Raw genomic sequence first — 20,105 nt, 5'->3', positions numbered from 1 at the left:
TTATGACAGGGTGACGACTCTGAGGGTGACTGTGCTCCACACGCTGTCCACTGCAAATCGTTTCCAAAATCTGTACTACCAGGTAGAATTTTAAAATATCAATTTAGCACAACTTCGTATCATTTTCTTATTTTTGTTGCCACCCAATTTCAGGGTTAGGGGAGAGTAGTGTAAATTACCTCCCAGAAACCCACAAGGAACATTATCCGTTAAGGTTAAAACGGTAACCGCCTTCCTGAGGTATGCTGCTGGGGCCTCATTACAACGGCAATCTCACCTTCCGCCACGCACAACACACGAAGTACCAGCATCTCCCAATTACACTGCAACGCAAATCTCAAAGGACATCTAAGAAGTCTACACCGCTCCTGCACCCACTGCCGAAACACAACCACCCCTAATGGAACGTGGCAGCTTTCTAAACTAAATATTTACACGCAGGGGCAGGATGCTCAGCTCAGCCTTATCCCACACTGAAGAGTGGATGCTAATTAAAAGGCCACACTGACTCAGGAAATGACCACCCAGACAACTTTGGACATCGTCTATAGAGTTTCATTTTCCTCTTTGCAAGTATGTTCAGCGGTCCAAACGTCCAGGGTTACAAAACTGAGAAAAAGTTCCAGCAGGACCTTGTGCCTTTGTACGTGATAGCGCGCCCCTTAGCTGGATCTCCTTTTCTGCAGCCTCCCTGTGCCACCTCTTCCTCAGAGCCCAAGATGAAAAAATTCAAGTACAGAGTCACATGCGCTTTGAGGCCATCTTAAAGAACCAAGACAGATTCCACCAATTCCCCCCCGTGTTACCTCTGTGTGCCCCCCTTAGATGTTGCATTCTTGTGCTTTTCATGCCCTGCTCTCAGTAGCTGCTTGCAGGCCTGTCCACCCCACTACATTATAAATGTCATGAAGGAAGGGACCACGGCTCATACCCAGGCACAGAGCTTGGCACCCGTTTGGAGATCAAGGTAACTCAGGTGAACGGAACAAAAGGCCGCCCTTCACATCTCTGAACGAGCCCTACCTCTCAATACGGTGACTCCACGGGGATATAAAAGAGGCTCTCTGATGACGCAGGTACCCAGAAATTCCTGGTTTCTTCACACACTACCCTTCTGCCTTTGCCAATTTTGGGATTTTTGAGAAAGCAGCATTTTTTGAAGCCTTTGTAACAACAGAAGGTATCCAGGGTATATTCGTTCTGACCATAATCATCTGGCTATTTTTGGGAACAGTTTTTACTTCAGCTAGCAAAACCTAGACTAGGCTGTGATGCAAAAGACAAAACAAACAGAAAACCTGTCATAACCGTAGGAATGGCTCGGAGATACCTCATCTAAGCCAACTTTACTCTCACGCCTCTTAAAAATCACTAATCCCTGCAAATATTGGCAGTTCCATTTATTCAGATCTTCTGATACATAATATTTGCTGATTTCCCCCTGTAAGTTGATACAGATATATGAAGAGTGTGAAACAAAACTTCTGTGCCCATGCAAATTACAGGGGCATTATTACATTTTCATCCGTTCTAGATCAGACGGTAAGAAGAGTACAGCCGCCCATGAAAACCTCCCACCCCATGAAGGCGGACAGGTCTGGGTACCTGCTCAAGCTCCCCTCCTCTTGTACACAGCAGTCCCATTTAACACTCAAATATCTGGGGCGCCTGGGGGGCTCAGTTGGTTGAGCATCTGATTTCAGCTCAGGTCATGACCTCACACTTTGTGAGTTTGAGCCCCGCATCAGGCTCTGTACTAAGGACAGCTCAGAGCCTGGAGCCTGCTTCGGATTCTGTGTCTCCCTCTCTCTCCACCCCTCCCCTGCTCACATGCTGTCTCTCTCTCTCTCTCTCTCTCTCTCTCAAAAGTAAATAAACATTAAAAATTTTTTAAAAAACATTTAAATATCTTGTGTAAGTTTGCCATCTTTATTTTATGTTCATTTACATGTATAATGTACGTGTACACAGGTACCACATTTAAATATTTAGCCCCAAATGTTCTTTTACACTTCATTTTTCCACAAAGCTATTTAAAAAAAAAAAAGATGGAACTTGCCTAAAATTCTTAATCACACTTGAGCGCATATCAGCGAATGTGTAATGTGTGGCTGTTTTGCACACCCACAAGCCCACCGCCTCCCCAAGTCTGATATCACACACCACACAAGTATAATAAACCATGTTAATATTTCATACCACTGTGAAATATGCTGGGGTATCAATTCAACATCTGCTGTCTTTAGGGTCCGGGAGTCCCGCAGAGACACTTTCAATTTGTAATTGAGTTCTATGCTGAATTAATCAGCACTTTATCTTTTTTACTAAAATAACGTCTTCACCACTAACCCAGATTTACATTAACAATTTATGCCAAATTACCTGCCAAGGCAAAACTTATAAGATTCTAAGCTACCATCCAATAACACTCAGTCCTATATTTCATTTCTTATATTCCTCTAACTTACACATAAGAGTGGAATCCATTGTTTAAGGGCCGTGAGCCTCGAACCACAGACAGCCTCTTGCACTCCTGACACACAGCCTTACTTCTGACGGTGAAATTCGGGGGGGCGGAGGGAGGTCCCCTCTTCTCCTGAAAGCCACTGTTCAGTAGGTAATTACAATTCAAAATTTTTATAAAACAGAGTTCCAAGATGGAAAGAAATCAGTGAATAATAAAAATAATAAGAGAGTTTCTTTCTTTTTCCAAGCAGCTATGCCAGTCCAGTCTTGGCTCGCGTAACAGAAAAAGATAAAGGGGACATTTTTAGTGTCTTAAATTATGTCCCGGAGACCCAAGTTAGCAAAAGCCATTTACTATGGTAAGAGATGAATAAAGAAGCTAATTTTCTCTTTGATATCATGATCCAGATTATATTAACAATAATAACTTCCTATTAATTTAACCCTGCAGTTGAAGTTACCAAACATTTATTTCTATTCAACATTAGACTCCGGCTCTTGCCTCTCTCTGACTGAAGAGTTGCTGGTCACAAGGAAGTTACATTTTGCCTGCTGGATCTTTGCCACAGGTGCAGCAAGCAATATAGTCTGTGAAATATTTCTCCTGTATGGAATATTTCCCCGTGCCTTTCTCAGTTATAGGAAATATGTAAAGTGAAAACATTTCAAATGGGAACACCTGCTCCAAAGAAATGCATCATAAATAATTACCTATCTACCACAGAGTAACACAATCCCTCCTTTCCAATCTGCTTTGCCCACAGCTGTACGAAGCCTTTCCACCACCATACAGCACCGCCTCCTGCAACACTACCCCTGGATCGCAGCGCCAAGTGTGATGTAATGTCTTGCATTCAGCTGGTGCCCAATAAGTACCTGCTGATTGATTACACATTGACTTTACAAGAAAAAGAAATTCAGTGTGTACATAGCACAGTGTAAAAAATTTTTGCATAGAAATGTTTCTGGCAGAAAACCATCAAAGAATTCTCCAAGTCCGTGACGGCGCAGCACGGCATGTACAGTCCTCTCCACACGGCCTCCGAGATCTGGAGACGGAGGCCTTCACGTTTTACACAGGGTCACTCCCCTAAGGTCTGCGGACTAGTGAATTCTAGAGGCTGGGCCCCCAGAGGAATCCATTCCCAGCTCACTGGAGACTGGGGTAAGCTATACCTTTCCTTCTGAACTTCCTCCCACCTAATCCCCTTTTATTTCCTGAAACTAAATGGGAAAAATGAAGACACTCTTCCTAAAATTTCCTTTGCCCCCTACCTGAAATATCCCACCCTGAACTTGCACTTGTATCTTAGGCAGCAGAATAATGGTGAGGGCGGACATGATAACCAGCCATCACCATTAAATGAGGGTCTGAAGACAGAGAGACAAGGAGGACACACAGACTCGGCCAGATGAATGGACAGTGAAGTGGCCATTCCTAAGTCAAGGAAGACTAAGGAATCCCACAGAATCAGAGGGAGAGAAGCAATTACTTGTGAAATTCCAAATTCTGGATCACAGGGAGCAAAGTCCTGCTCCTGAATCATCAGGAGTAAAGACCAAACTTCCATCTGCCTTATAAAACATCACAAAAGGAAAAGATTCAAGGGAGTAACCTTAACTCAGTAAGTCCCTTTCTTCCTCTCCAAATTAGGCTCTCCAGTGCACTCCAACATGGGAGAACATACTCCCTTTATAAAACGGGGGACAACTCAACTTACCTGATCTGGTAAGAAGCTTTAACAGCCATCAATGGGGTCTCCTTATTATCCTCTACTCTAAAGGTTTAATAGTGATTCTCCTAATCACCCATGGAATCAAAATACCAACTTCACTATGTTTATTTCTAAAATTAATTGTTTAACCTCACTGGAAATCACTACTTAAGAATTCTACATGAGGCCCTGGGGATTATAGTTTTGGGTTCTGACACCTCTTAAAAAAACCTAATGCTTTACATTAAATACAGCCAGAGAGAAAATTATTAAGGAAAATTAATACATTTTTGATCCAACAATAAAGACACAACTAATGCACATCTAGGGACCCAGGCCACTTTGGAAACCAGTCTGAAGGTTCCTCAAAAGGGTAAACATTGAGTTACCATACGACCCGGCAATCTCACTCCAAGGTGTGCCCAAGAGAAATGACAGCATATGTCCCACACAAAAACTTGTACACACACGTTCACAGCATCATTATTCATGATAGCCTAAAAGTAAAATCAATCCGTATGTCCACCAACGAATGAACGGGTAAATAAAACGTGGTTATATCCACACAATGGAATAGTATTAAACCATAAAAAGGAATGAAGTGCCAATACATGCTACAAAAAGGATGACATATTATGGAAATACATTATAAGTTACAGGAGCCAGTCACAAAAGACCACATACTGTATGATTCCCATCATACAAAACGTCCAGAAAATGCCAAGTCTCTATAGAGACAAAAGGTAGATTAGTTTTTGCCCAGGGCCAGGAAGGCTGAGGGTGAATGAGGAGTGACTACTAATGAGTATGGCATTTCTTTTGAGGGTGACAAAGATGTTCTCGAATTGACTGTGGAGATAGTTGTGCAACTCTGTGGACAGACTAAACATCACAGAACTATATACTTACAGTAGCTGAGCTGTGCAGATGTAAATGATGTCTTGAAGAAGATATTATTTTTAAAAAGGCATCCAACATTTTAATTTATTTATTTGAGAGAGAGTGACCACATGAGTGGGGGAGAGGGGCAGAGGGACAAAGAGAGAGATTCTCACGCAGGCTCCATGCTCAGCGCAGAGCCCAACGCAGGCAGGGCCCAATCCCACGACCCTGGGATCATGATCTGAGCTGAAATCAAGAGCTGGACATTCAACCAACTGAGCCACCCCGGCATCCAACATTTTTGGACTAGAGGACCTAATAAAGAAGAGTCAAAACATCCTGTGACACATCACAAGTCAAAGAACTCACATTCTAATAACAGTATTTTTTTTAAAGCCAGAGATCACAGTAAACAAAAATGTCAGCACAGATCCTTAAAAGCATTTAATATGAAAGAATTTTGGCTCTAACTATATATATTTTTCCCAGACATACGTAAGATACCTAAACAGATGTAGCAATCAGACACACATAACCTGAAAATCTAAAAATCTGGAAAAGTGCATCAAGTTCAGCTCATTAAGCCAACACCCATTAAAGCGCAACAAGAAAAACAGCCTTAAACACCATCAGTATCAATACAGGACAGAAAAACCATTGTTTATGAGAGCTGGCGAAGGTCAGGTTTTTTTTTTTTTTTAATTTTGCATTTACTTAAAACTGTTTGATGCCAACAGGGTTCAAGTCGCACAGGAAGGTGCTTCGGCTAAACACTGATAGTCCTCCTTGATCTCCATTGTCTGCTGTGTGGGTTCCGCCAGCAACCCTCCCAGCGAGTGGTCACCTTCCCACGGAGTCATTAAACCTCCGAATGTCAGCTGGTGGGATTAGCCAGCAGCTTCCACACCTGAGCCCCCGTGGCAGGGACAGAGGCATTTGGATCAAGATCACTAATGAATACAGAATTCATATGCCGCTTGTCAGGGCTCCTGAGCTCAGAGTCGCACAGATGCAACCGAAATAAGACGGAGGACAGAACAATTGTTGACGAAGATTAAAAAGTTTTGGCAGTTGGGGAAAAAAAAGAGCACCTCATTATTCAAATATGATAGTCTTGCTTATTTTTTTTTATTTTTGTTCAAGTTATTCATGATTTGCCTCAAATGGACAAATGCCATTCACCCATATTTAAGGGCTTCTTGGTCTCATTACTAAATTTGAAGAGGCCAATGCCTCTGAACGCTAGCCATATAGAGAAAACAGCTCCCTTGTAAATATCTGAAAGCTCGGGGGAAGAAAACCAGTCACAGGGTATTTGGAGTGAGGGAGGGTTAAAAGATGAAAAAGTCTGATGAATTCAATGAGGAAAAAAAATATTTTCATAGCCAAGTGACTTTTTTAAAATAAAGTCCCAATATCTCTGGATTTCTAAACTTCCTTGTGTCTTTCTATTCCTGGGCTCCTTCCAGTCACTGGGCTCACCGAAGAGGTTTATGCGCCTCCACTGACATTTGTCTGGCTTCCTGCCGTCTTCACAAGACCTCATCAGAAAAAAGGAACAGCCCAAGCAGCCCAGACCTCTGCTCACCTGGAATAAGATGTCTTCCCCACTCTGTTGTCAAAGAATTTCAAGCCTCCTTGCAGAGGCAGAACACACGGTGATGGATCGCGCCCGAGGGCTCTAAAGCCAGACCGACCAGGATCCAAATCACGCCTCCACTGCTGACTAGCTGTGTGACCTGGGGCAAGGTATCTGACCTCCCCACATCCTCATGCCCCACCCCCCCACAAAACGGGGCTAACAAAGTACAGACCTCGCACAGTTACTGAATAGTAAAGGAGAGAATGCCGAGGAAACCGTTCCAAGAGTCTGTCTGGCATAGTGAGCACCGGCCACTGTGATGACTGGGTCTCCAACACCTCCTCCCCCACCACGGCAGAAAGGCAAATACTTCCACGGCCCGTGGTGTGTGTTACACAGGCTGCTTCTATCGTCATGATGACCTCGCCGTAAGTCCGTCTCGGACTTTAAGCTTCTCGATGGGAGAGAAATCATATCTATATTGTGCTATAATCTCCAAGCCTTGATGCAAGTACAAACGATCGTACCTAGTCGCTGCTATGTGGTGTTTGTATCCTACCACTGAGTAAAAAAATAGAAGCAGCGGCCATACTTTAGAGCCAATCTCGTGTGAGCCGCCATATAAAGTGTTTTACAGGCCACATCTAATCCTGACAGCGATCTCGAGGCAGGTCTGTGGATCCCCATCTTCTAGATGAACAGTCTTGGGTCCCGGCTTACTCAGCCATGCCCTGAGGACAGTGGAGACAGGCTCACAGCCCAGCTCTCTAGCTCCTAAGCAACCATGCCCCTTTCCACCTGACCACACTGAACCCATGCTCCATGTGTTCCTTGGGGACCCGTCTATGTGCCAAACTGAACAAATTCTTCTTTTTAATCAAAATAACGCAGCTCGCTTACACTACTGTTCATCTGCAAAGCACAAACGAATCTGTAACCTTCAGTGTCTTTCGACTGCCAGACTTTAAAAAATTAAAAAAAAAAACAACAGCTAGAGTTCCTTCTAAGATTTGCTGTCAGGACACCATATTGGTATGAACTCTTTCATTATTTAAAGTGGATCTAGAGCTGCCTGCAATGACAGATTAATTCTGTTTCTTCGGTAGCGAGGTGTTTGGCATCACGTCTGTGAGGTAACCACAGCCTTGAGGGCGCGAGCTGCTCGCATCTTTCGCAATCCATGAGGGCTTCTCTAGCGGCCAGCGCGTGCCGAGTGATGAAACATGACTCCATAAATCAGACGGCCGAAGCGGCACTTGTGTGCGTCACCATCTATCTTCGCGGCTTCTCTCTGAAGGGGACAGGGTAAGAGCTCATCCCTCGGTATTGTGACCAGAGAAAGGACCATCAGAGTTGGCACTGACTAAGCATGTGCTACTTAAAACTGAAGACACACTAAGACTAGGGGAAAAAAAAGATCCTGCTGGTGTTAGCACGCCTCAGGCAGTGGTAGAAGCTTCAGCAACTCATCTTCAAAAGGCAGAGAGCCAGAGCTCTAGAAACCTGCAAAAATTGGCTAAGCCTGCAGTCTTCACTTCTTTAAGCTGAGCATCTTCAAAGTCTAGGATTCTAACTGTAGGGCACAGCAGCTGCCACTGCAGATCTGATCCTCTCCGCTTTTGGCAGCTCTCAACTTGAGATTCTAGCAAAAGAATTTTTCAAGTTGCTATTATTGCCTGTCATGGATTTATAAATATTGTGCACTGTCTGCTGTGGCGTGGCTCTCATGGGACGCCAGAGCATGCCAAATGCATAACAGAATGAAAAACAGTTTCTATTCTTCAAATAAATGCTAATTTTTTTTAACTGTGCTCACACGATGTGTTTGGTGACCAACTTCAATAGTACAGAATATGTATCAGAGAGGGGGGGAAAAAGCTGATTGTTTTTTCCAGCAGCATTCAGCTGCTACTTTCATTAAGCTTGTTTAATTAGATTCCAGATGCTAATTTGCAAGTCGGTACCAGAGGGTGCGGGACAGTTTGCCTTTGAATCCTCTCGCTGTGATGTGAGGGCCCTGCCGCACACGCCACCCTTCAGCGGCCCTCGCACGCCACTCTGACAATTAGTGCAAAGAGGGGACAGTATTGATCTTGACAGACTAAATATTAATCTTCTACCCGTTTTAATGAATTATAATCTTCAAGAGTTTAAATTTCTCACTGGGCCAAATGAAAACAGTCCATCTTACAAAGAAGTGGGATGGAAGGAAAACTAACCGAAGTTATTTGATGGATTCCTTTTAATTCCTTGCCCACCCTAAAATAAAATCTGTTTTTCTTTCAGCAACTTTAGCAATTTTTAAGATACATACCCTCACATAGCTAATACCATTATTTCCAAGTATTTCAGTCAAATTCCTTATACTTGACTGGAAAATGGACTCAAAAGGCCACAATGTGGCTATCACATTTTTCCTGTCTAGCCAGCTTGTGGGTAATAACCAGGATGAGGGACTTAATTCTTACCCCAGCTTTAACAATAGGAGGGGGGAAAAAATCTGGGCGAATGGCTCTGTGCAATTCATCATCACCCAAAAAACCTTTAATATAACTGACCTCTTGTCATTAGGTCAACTCACACATTTCAAAATCCACTATTCTGCTAATACATAGTGAATAAACACCTTTGCTGATAAAAATAAAGCGGGAATTTATCACCAGTAATTCAATTTTTTCCTACCTTCATTTCTATCACATTTCTATCACTCATTTTCTGAGTACTATGAATACCAAAGGTGAAGTTATCGAACTACGTCAGAGGAGGGATAATCTGGGAACCGTAAGTGAAGTAGCTTCTGATACCTTCCATCCACTCACTCAACAAATACCGGCGGCATGCCTGCCAAGCACCAGGTAACCACTCGAGGTGTGAGGAAAGAGCCGTGGAGCAGGGCCCTTCCTGCCCTCAGAGGGCTTCCGGGCTAGAGCAAGGAGAACAACGAGAAGATGAAAACTACAAGGCCACTATAAAAGCAGTGTCAGGGTCACAGGGTCACAACCAGGTTGAGGACATCTAAAACATTTTTGTAAAGTTTATTTTTGAGAGAGACAGCAAGCACACAAGCAGAGCAGGGGCAGAGGGAAGGGGACAGAGTATTATCCAAAGAGGGCTCTGTGCTGATGTGGGACTCAAACTCACGAACTGTGAGATCATGACCTGAGCTGAAGTCAAGACGCTCATCGGACGGAGTCACCCAAGCGCCCCTAGGATTTTTAAAGATGCTACTTGCCCCTTAAACTCACTCACATGGTTAGCGGACACTCTCACTGCAACCACGAACCAGGGCTTTTACCTGAGGCAAGTCAAGTCGTTGGCCCGGATAACTTGAAACAGCAGAGGCTTTAGCCACTCATGAGTCCCAGCTGGGTTTCACTGTTCTGCTTTTTGGCCTATAATTTCCCAATGAGCATTCGCCCTTTGCTCCATCTTTGTGTTGCCTGTGTACTTAATGGGGTGTTTGCTCTGTTGACTCTGCCCAACGCTGTACCTTATTTGAGAAGTGTAGTAATTCTCTTCCTGCGTTATCTCAAACGTTCAGCACTTTCCAGATTGGAAGAAAAGTCCCCTCAATTTCCCAGGTGGTTTTTGATGACTCAATTTTACTTTAGGGCAGGGTTATTCTGTCTCAACAAACACCTACTGAACATAAGGAGCTAAGGAACAGATGATTTCATGGCCTCTGCCCTCAAGGATCTCCCTCGATCAAGGGCAAGTGAGGGAGATGCCCCTGAAAACATGAAACAATGGGACAGGTGTGTACAACGGAGGACAAGGACACAAATAAAGGAAGAAGCAACTGAGGGCACACACTGCTGGCTGACACAAGCAGTAAGAAAGCTCAATGACAAGCAAGTGCATCCTGTATACAAAGAACAGCAAGCTGGGGCGCCCGGGGGGCTCTGTCGGTTAAACATCTGACTTCTGCTCAGGTCGTGATCTCCCAGTTCATGGGGTCGAGCCTGCGTCAGGCTCGGCGCTGACAGCTCAGAGCCTGGAGCCTGTTTCAGACTCTGTGCCTCCCTCCTCTCCCTCCCTCTCTCTCTGCCCTCACTCATGCTCGCTCACGTGTGTACGCGCACTCTCTCAAAAATAAACATTAAAAAAAAAAATTCAAAGAACAGCAAGCTGGCAAGAAGGGCTGTGGTGGATCGGGAATGCAGCCGTAAGTTTCCCGAAGTTTAATATTCATACCCCTGGGCTTACACACGATGAGTGAGGCATGAATACATTTTTAATTTCTATTAATAGTGTGCCCTCACTTTCATGTGTCTTGGGGAAAAAAATAACCAACACATCAAACCCAGGATTTTATAGATACAAACTATATTTAAAAACTAAATTTAAGTTAAAAGGGTGAACTGAAGTGGTTGTAGAGAAGAAGATAAAGGGAACGGACAAGAAAGGAGATGAATCACAAATGCCAAAATCTGAGGTGTCGGGCTAAGGAAGTCAATCAAATGTCCCACTCTTGATCTCGACTCAGGTCGTGATCTCACCGTTCATGATACCAGGACCCGGGCCGGGCTCTGCACGAATAGCACGGAGCCCGCCTGGTCGTCTTTCTCTGCCTCTCTCTCTCTGACCCTCTCCTGCTCATGCTCTCCTTCAAAATAAATAAATAAAAACTTAACAGCAACAATAAAACCTCAAATGCCAAAACCTATCTAACTTAAGATCTGTGTGTTTTATTACATGAAATGATATCTCAATTTACAAAACAGTGTATTAATTTTTAAAAAATTTTTTTCAAGAAAAAGAATAGTATAGGGGCGTCTGGGTGGCTTAGTTGGTTAACTGTCTGACTTCAGCTCAGGTCATGATCTCGTGGTCCATGAGTTCAAGCCTCTCCTCAGGCTCTATGCTGATAGCTCAGAGCCTGGAGCCTGCTTCAGATTCTGTTGTCTCCCTCTCTCTCTCTACCCCTCCCTCACTCACACTGTCTCTGTCTCTGTCTCTGAAAAAAAATGTTAAAAAATAGTAACAATAACAATACTACAGGTGGCACCTGGATATGGCAGAAACCTTAAATGTGATGTGCAAATGACAAGTTCAAGAGACCATGCTATCCAGCCCTGTTCAACAGAAATATGTGAGCCACCTATGTGGTTTTATATTTTCTAGTACATTTCTTAAAAAAGTAAAATTGGTGAAATTAAGTTTTACTAATTTGTTATTTAACCCAATATACTAAAGTAGCATTGTTTCAGTATGTAATCAATAGAATATAAAATTTTTTTCAATTTTTTCATACTAAGTCTTTGAAATCTGGTGCATATTTTCCACTTACAGTATTCTCCTGTCAGACTAGCCACATTCAAACGCTCTGTGGCTACGAGGGCTTGCTGGCTACCACGCTGAACCATGTAGCAAAAGACAAAGAGAACGCACTAAAGGCTTCTGAGGAGACCAGGGCTTTCAGTCTCTAAATACTGCAGCCTAGGACCAGCACTGTCCAAGGCATAGGTTTGTAGTTTAAAAAAAAAAAAAAAGAAAGAAAGAAAGGGGAGAGGACCATGGACTCCCTGTAACTGATCTGTTTAACAAGAAAAAAGTCACGAGTTGTTCAATGAGTATGGACTAAAAATTACTGTTTGGCAAAGAACGTGTAATCATGCTAACCGAAAATGGCCCCTTCCCCTACGGAAGTCTGTCAAGTGTACGGCCACTACCGCCCTAGCAATCCACGTACAATCTGAGAGGCAGCGACACTCCCCTGGGTCTCTGCGTGAGACACGTCCGGAACCCTTTCTCATACTGGAAGGAAATAAGCGGATTTAGCCATCCGACCCTACGATCTCTAGATAGGCGAGAAAGAAAAGTCATGGAGGGCTTCTTGTCACCGAGACAGAAAGCATTCCTGGAAAGAAGGAAAATAACGGGAAATCTGAAACCAAAACGATTCCGCGAGTTCTATGCAAACCGGAAACAACACCTTGCCGAACTCTTGTTCATATAAAACTCATCCTCTCAACCTTGACTGGCAGCCGCAGCCCCCACCAAAACCGCATCACATGATCTTCACCCAAACAAAGCACAGGGCCTCCAGTCAGCTGCTTGGTCTTTATAATAAATTCTCTCGGTATCTATTAACGTCCCTTTAGATTAAATATTATCCACAGACAGTTGCTATACTACTATTTGCCTTCTATTTATATTTAAACTCACTTCACTGGGGAAACAGGTTACTACTACCTTCTTCACAATCAAGTGATTCTGTTCATTGTCCGTCTGCGTCAAGTTTCAACAACTTCAGTGAACAAAACCAGTCACCTGAAATTGTGAAATTAATTAATCTGAAATGGGAATCTGGTCAGGCTGTCTTAAGGTCTCACAGCTAACACGAACACTACTAAGTGGTCTCAGATGCATACAAAATTGATCTAAGGAACACCCTCTTCAGACTGATAACAGCACAAATTTTATTGAAGGGATGATCACATTTCCCTTTACTTCCTGGAATCACATCAATATTAAATTTACGGCCTTTGAATCACTTCAAATCCAAACTCTAAATAGTGTAAAATTACTTTAGCAGAGAGTTAAAGTCACTTTTAATGTACCACATGCTTTCAACTTTTTCAGCAATTCTCATTTTTCTCTAACATATGGAAGGCTCCAATCAATTGGAAATAGACAACGCTTTCAAGAAAATTTGAAAAGATTAATGTGGTTTAAAGGAGGGCTTGACGTTACTGAGGTGATTTTCTAAACAAAAACCATCAGAGGCTTTCTCCCCATACCTTTGCTAGTCCCAGTGGGTTTGTGAAGCCTCAGGAACACCTCTCCTTTAGTCTGAAGACTGGGAGACCTTTTTTTCTTTTTCTTTTTCAGTGACCAAGTACATCATATTTTTTCTCTGTACTTAACAACCCCAAACAGAAAATAGTGCTGATATGGGAATAGATTTTCACATTGAGGAATGAGAACAGAATCCTAATCTCATTTATAGTTGATACTTAGACCTGCTTACTATCCTTAATTGGAGCAAGAAACTATTATCTTTACTACGAAACAACTAGCTAAATCCTCCTTAGTCGTATGTTTTACTCCTGGCAGATGTCCAAAACAGGGGAGAAACCTAGCTATCCGTGACGGAGTCACTTGTATGCTCTAACGTCACGTACCAAGGGCACAGAGGCTTCTGGCAGGAGCCCCGTCCTGGTTGGGCAGCATGCACAACACTACATCCTCTGGCTCTCAGGGCACTTGGCCCAAACCTAAAGGGCAGAGAGAGCTTCAGAGTACCAATGACAGCTGATGCTCTGCTGACAATGAGCTGGTGGAAAAAGAAAAAAGTTTTAAATATGCAATCTTCTCCAAAAATGACTAGGCATAAAGCATTGTCAAAAAGCAATTCCCAGAGACACCCTCTGGTAGCTACAGAAAACAGTATTGCAAAGGCAGGAACGCCAGATGCCTGCATATTAAAGAAGAGGGTATAAACAGCCTACTAAATTGTTGAAATCAAGTTGCTACTCCCTATCACAAAATTAACAACTATCAACAAACCAAGAGCAGGTAATGAAGGCGGCCTTCAGGACCCATGTGCCCACAAGCTGGCTGAGCGGCAGGCACCAGGCACAGGGGAGAAATAGCATGGTACCGTGTACCCAAGCGTCCTGAAGACTCCCTTGAAAGTGACAATGGAAGACCTGCGGCTCTGTTCTGAGGTCTGGGAGGCAGCCAAGTTGCTTAATGGCGGGTACATCTACCACTAAGGCAGACGGGTGGCATGCCATTCAGAAGGTACCACCCTTCCCCACCACAGAAAATATAATACAGAATCTCTTAAAAATATATTTGCGACGCTAGATCCATCACCCTCTGAGCATGGTCCACTAAACACACGATCTTGTCCCCAACTTCTTCCAGACGCAGAACAATCTACAGGGACTCTACACTGCCCCCATTTTCCGACCAGGTCTGTGTGCCGTGCAAAGAGAGACAGTTTCTCTATTCTCAGCGAGAAAGCAAACAAACTTGTCCTTCTGAGACCCCGTGGCACAGAGAGCTTAGGGCACACAAAGCACTCCACGGCGAGCAGCCGGGGAGGCCAGTGCCACGAGCGGAGGGTGCTGGCTCCCCACGCCTGCTGGAGGGCGTGGCAGGGCCACTCCGAAACGAAGCTCTCCCAACCCACCCGTGTTCTCAGCAGACGTGGCTCTCTGCGCCAAAGAGCATTCCGCCTCACAGCGGTGCCGCACACGCTTTGGAGGACGTGGCAATCGATTTGTAACCGTCCGACACGCAACTGGAAAAACATGTGGAAGCGAAGAAAACCGCAGGCCTCACATACCTCCATATCTGGCCTAAACTTATCTTCAAACACAGCCATTGCTGCCAAGGAGCCAGAACCTGAAAGAAAAACAGATGCATCTTTAGTGTATTTACCAACTCCCAGCTTCTCCTCCTCAAGTTCACTTCGGGACGGCAAAAACGGCAAAACGCGCCCAGTGTCCCACTCGAGCGCAGTGTCAGTATTAATCCTCCAGGGCCCTGTAAACCAGGTAAACAATGCTCTTCGAGAGCTGAAGTCACACTCACCACCGTCTCGGGTACACCCCAGCTAGCCCTACTTCCACTACTGACAGGAGTAACTGTAAATTATTCACAATAAAGTGCTGAAGCATGGAAATAAGGTTATGGAGAATTTGTATTTTTTCAGAAAGTGAACCCCACATTTCATACATCCTATGCTGGGAGTCCTGCGCTCCACAATCGTGCCTTGGCAGGCTGCTGGGTACAGCGCTAAATACCAAGCTAGTGAGAAAGAATAGATTGTTTTAATGAGCTGGCCCTGGAAGAGTCACCTTGACACGCGGGGAAGGGACCACGGCACCGGCGATGGTAATAGGCCTGCGAGCCGCAGCCACCGGGTTATTCCGGCTTCAACTGTAAAACACTTTATTATGTGGCATTTATTTGGAGCTATTATTTTTGGTTCGTACTTTGAAGAGTAACAGCTGAGTAGACAAAATGACAAAGAAACAAAAATTTATTATCACAATAGCAAATGGCTGAAAGGTTATGCTGCATAGATATTAACAGACAGCAAATTTCTCCCAACAAAAGTGGCATATAAAGGCATTACAAATAAGCGTGGACTCCCTTTGAATGAATGTAAAAGGGAGCTCAGCGCTATTTGAAAATTTAAACTTGCTTTGTTCAGAAACCAGAGAATCTTTAGAAAACCATCATCTTGTCTTTACAGAGTCCTGGCAATATTTCAGGATTCTGTACTTTTGGAGAGAGTATAGAGTTGCCCACAATTTTTTACTCCAATTAGAAGATTTTTTTGGCATTTATTACTTTTTAACTTGTTTTGCATAACACCATCTATTTAGCTGGGTCACAGAGAAAACCGTATTTTCTATTTAAAATGATTTGTGTACATCGCTTGACCACCTCAATGGTTTTAGCAAAGGAAAAAGGCAGCGATTAAACAGTTTCAAATGAGGTGTCCTGCTGATTTTATCAAGTCTGCTGAATGTATAATGAAAAAGGAGAAGCTGACAGCCACGCTGCATTGAGAAAATACAGACTACCTTATCTGAACCATTTAAGGAGGTCCAATTATAGATCAAATTTAAAGGGTAGAAACAGCAGATTTACAGACACAAATCAATGAACATGGTAATCCCGATGAATATGACAGATACCCCTGTTACGGAATATTGCTGTGGTTGAGGATCATTACCTTCCCAGCACCGGATACATCACATCTGAAGCAGTAGGAAGCGTCAAGTGTAGACTGGTATTACAGGCAATGACTATTCATTTAGGCTCGGGAGCAAAAGGCAACCCCATTTTCCCCTCTTACCATTTTTTTCTCCTTAAAAAAAAAAAAATGGGAATCTAAAGAGATATTAGAAGCCCTTGGGAAAGGAGATAGAAATTAAACAGCTATAAAGCCAGCGCATCCAAATAAAACCAGCAGATAAGAGCAAATTCACCAAAGCCAAGCCTCTGAGTCTCGTTAATAAACACGTCCTTGAAAATCTGAAAACAGAGTCAAAGCCCACCAACATTTTGTGAGTCACTCATTTACTCTGAGATTCAGGGATCAAGACAAAGAAGTAACTCAAGTTTTAAGGCTCAGGTGAGAACCAGTCTTGGACTTCGGTGAAAAGACAAGCTGGTTGTGTGCGGCAAAGAAAGGTTAGCTATCATGCAGAAACAAGAAAACTGCTAATAAGAAAATCTCAGGAAAAAATACTCCTGGACACAAGATGCTCCTGCAGAGCGCCCAAGAGCAGGCCTGCCTCATCCCTTCTGGCTCAAGACTCTCGCCCTGAAGAGCTAAGAGCAAGTGTCCCCAAGGCCTGAAAGAAACATTAAGAAAAGACAGGGAAGGGCGGGTAACCTAAAAGCTAACAACTTTGTGGAAAACTATAATCAATTACTACAAAAGGGAAAACTAAGCTTACCTTAAAAGACATTTTTCCTTAAAAATAACTAGCCCTATTCTTTTTCTCTTGTGTCATCCTTTCTTTGGCAGTTCACCATAAATAAGTTAATTTTACTGGTATTTTTCCTGGGCACATATATTTCCCTCTGTTTAGCTTCACCTAATATTTTAAAGAATGAAAAATATTTTCCTCTCAATGTAATAATTCTTCCCTTATCAAAAATATTATTTTTCCTGTTAGGGAACAATGCTGCAGACAAAATTTCTGTCAGCGGAAATTAGGAACTGTATCTAAGCTCTTGCATGAAAAAGAGCCTCTCACGTTATCGGAGAGGAGAACTTTTTTCTTTCAAGAGCTGGGAGGTACAGGAGAGGTCAACGTAGAAAGGACCCGGGGATACTATTCATGCTGTATTTCTGCTTCCCCCTTCACACCACACCCCCAACACACACACTCCAACCTATCCAGCACGTGCACGGTGGGGAGAAGTTTTCTGGAAAGCAGAAGCTTGCTAAACTGCCTGTTTCTGCTGCTCCTGAGATCAAAGATAAGCAGACTCCAAATAAACTTGAAAAGAAAGGGAAATTCAACATTAAAAACAATTTCTAAATCACTTCAAATTAGCTCCTGCTCCCAGCTTTTTAGGAACGGAGGACTCTGGCGCCCCCTTTTCAGAAATACGCGGAAGTGCTAGGAGATCGAGAGCCAGGGACTTGTCGACAACAGGTGTCTAGGGAACCCTGAACGTGTGTCTGCTACTTAGAAAATTGAAGTCAGAATTTCAAAAATGAGTGCAATTACCCAAAGCGGCCAGAGAACAACATGCAAATCTTCACATAATTTCAAGGCAATGCAACTGGGGGAAGCAACAAGGAGCTGGCCATTCAAAAGGAAAAAAAAGATGGTAAACTCGAGGAGACCAGTATTCTTTAATAACTTCATTCAGGTTTCCTAGATCTTGTTTCCACGCCACTTAAAACTATATACAGTAAATCACCTAATGCCACACCAGTAGAGCAGCCATGGACCGACAAAATGTTTAAATATTGTATCTGATTTTTAAGCCACGGTGATGCCCTGATATATTCCATTATTTCAGCATCAACCTACCTAACTTGGCACTTTCAAACCCAACACCAAGGCAAAAGAGCTTCTGATTTTTCTACTCCAAAACCAAGGTGACCACTGACAATTAGCCAAAACTACCAGGTTTTCCATCAAGGAACCCATGAACAGAAAGGCCAGGAGATAAGGGCCTCTGCCTCAGACGGCAGGCATGTCAGGACAAGGGAACGGGGGTCAGAGGGTGGATACTCTCCATAAATGCACGATGGGCTCAAGGACCAAGGGGTGTGAGGCCGGAGCTCACAGAGCTGATCAGCAGGGAGAAGGAGGCAGCCAAGGAGTTAGAAACCAGGGCACGCTGAGCACCCCCCAAGTGCCATGCATCCCCTCATGCGATTCAGTCATCCCTCTGAAGTAGTAAAGCTTCTTGGCAACACATAACTAACAAGCCCGGGGCAGGACTCCGTCTCAGACGTGGCCTGAGGCCATCACCCTCTCACCCCACAACAGGTCAGAGCAGACGTGCAAGACCTTCCACCACCAGGTCTCTGTCTCCCTCGATCCCCTCCTCAGACTTGACACATACACTTGACATCCCACCAACATAAAACTGATAATAATTTCCTAAATTAAACCATTTCAAGCCAATCCCACCTTGGCACAGGCTATGCCCCTTGCCCCCTTGACAGTCCACAGGATTGATTCCTAGCCATCCTGCAAACCCCAGCTGAGAGACTGCTTCTTTCCACAAGCTTTCCTTGACCCCCTCCCCAAAGGTTCGGATGTGCGTCCCCATCCCCAGCGGTCACAGGCACACAGCAAGCACTAGACAGAATCTGCCGAATTAGGCTGGGCTGATTTGAAGACCCCTGTCCAAACGAAGGAGCTGGGGAAAACTCTGAGCTGGCCCTGAAGGAGTGGTGGTAGCAGTAATGCCTTGATAAAGTGGAAAAGACATTTAATGCCTAATGTACCATACTGGGGTGAAGAAAAGACAAACTCAAATGTGAAGCAAGTTCAATGTTCAAAAGGGAAAAGAGGCTTTAAACCCACAAAAACCATGTCATATCATACATCCTGGTCTGGTCCAGACCTCTGTGACGCCACAGGAGTACAAGGCCCTCCGTGGGTTCCTGCGCTTTACCAGACTGCCCCGTGTCATCAGCAGTCTCCAGCGGCTGCTCCTTACAACCTCCACCACGCCTGCCTTTCTCAGCCCACCCACCGTTGCTGAGTAGCCAGGGTTGCTTCCAGAACAAAGCTCTTCAAAACAGAAAAACGAAGTGCAATCAGTGACCAGCTTTTAGAAAGACGATAGTATGGGGCACCTGGGTGGCTCAGTCAGTTAAACGTCTGCCTCCTGACAGTGGCTGAAGTCATGATCTTGCAATCATGAGATCGAGCCCCACATTAAGCTCTGTGCAGACAGCAGGAGTCTGCTTGGGATTCTCTCTCTCCCTCTCTCTCTCAAAGTATACAAATAATAAATAATAAAAGACAGAAAAATAAAAGGATGGTGCAAGACACAGTGGTGGCTCCCTAGCTATACACTGACTCACCTCCTGTACCCACTGTATGTCCCTAGTTCACCTCCTCCCTCCTCCCTGCTCAACCCCTTGGGACTCCCAAACCACCCGGCAGCCAAGCTGTGGAGACAGCGATGGGGGAAGGATACATAACACAGCCCTCTTCCGACTGAGGGGGCCAGGAACTGCCCACACTCCCTGGTCCACTGCGGCCACCAGGTGGGCACCACCACACCCCGGCCACTCCTGTTTGGTGGCCATTAAAAGAATTCCTCCCACAAGAGATGCCCTATGGGGTCCCAAAAGCAGATCTGCTCCCCATCTCTGACTGTCAGGGCCTAACTCGCTTCAAGATGACAGTGGGGGCCATGCACACCGCTAACCTACAGGAGAAGGGAGTTCCAGGCAAAATGCCAAGGGGCCACACCTCCAGCAAATCTTTTATTTATTTTTTTTT

At 44.2% G+C, this 20,105-nt stretch overlaps 1 protein-coding gene across 1 annotated transcript in view; it reads right to left on the bottom strand.

Moving 5' to 3' along the window:
* Positions 1 to 20,105, bottom strand: part of PSMB7 (proteasome subunit beta 7) — a 59,352-nt gene that overhangs the window by 14,112 nt on the left and 25,135 nt on the right. Inside the window, exon 6 of the mRNA XM_029919570.1 lies at positions 14,945 to 15,003. Coding sequence (XP_029775430.1) covers positions 14,945 to 15,003 — 59 coding nt within the window. The remainder of the gene's footprint in view (positions 1 to 14,944; positions 15,004 to 20,105) is intronic.

Source organism: Suricata suricatta, chromosome 13 (genome assembly GCF_006229205.1).
Source record: "Suricata suricatta isolate VVHF042 chromosome 13, meerkat_22Aug2017_6uvM2_HiC, whole genome shotgun sequence".
Taxonomy (NCBI): Eukaryota; Metazoa; Chordata; class Mammalia; order Carnivora; family Herpestidae; genus Suricata; species Suricata suricatta.
Note: the sequence above shows the minus strand (reverse complement) of the source record. Positions and strands in the feature narration are given on the sequence as shown.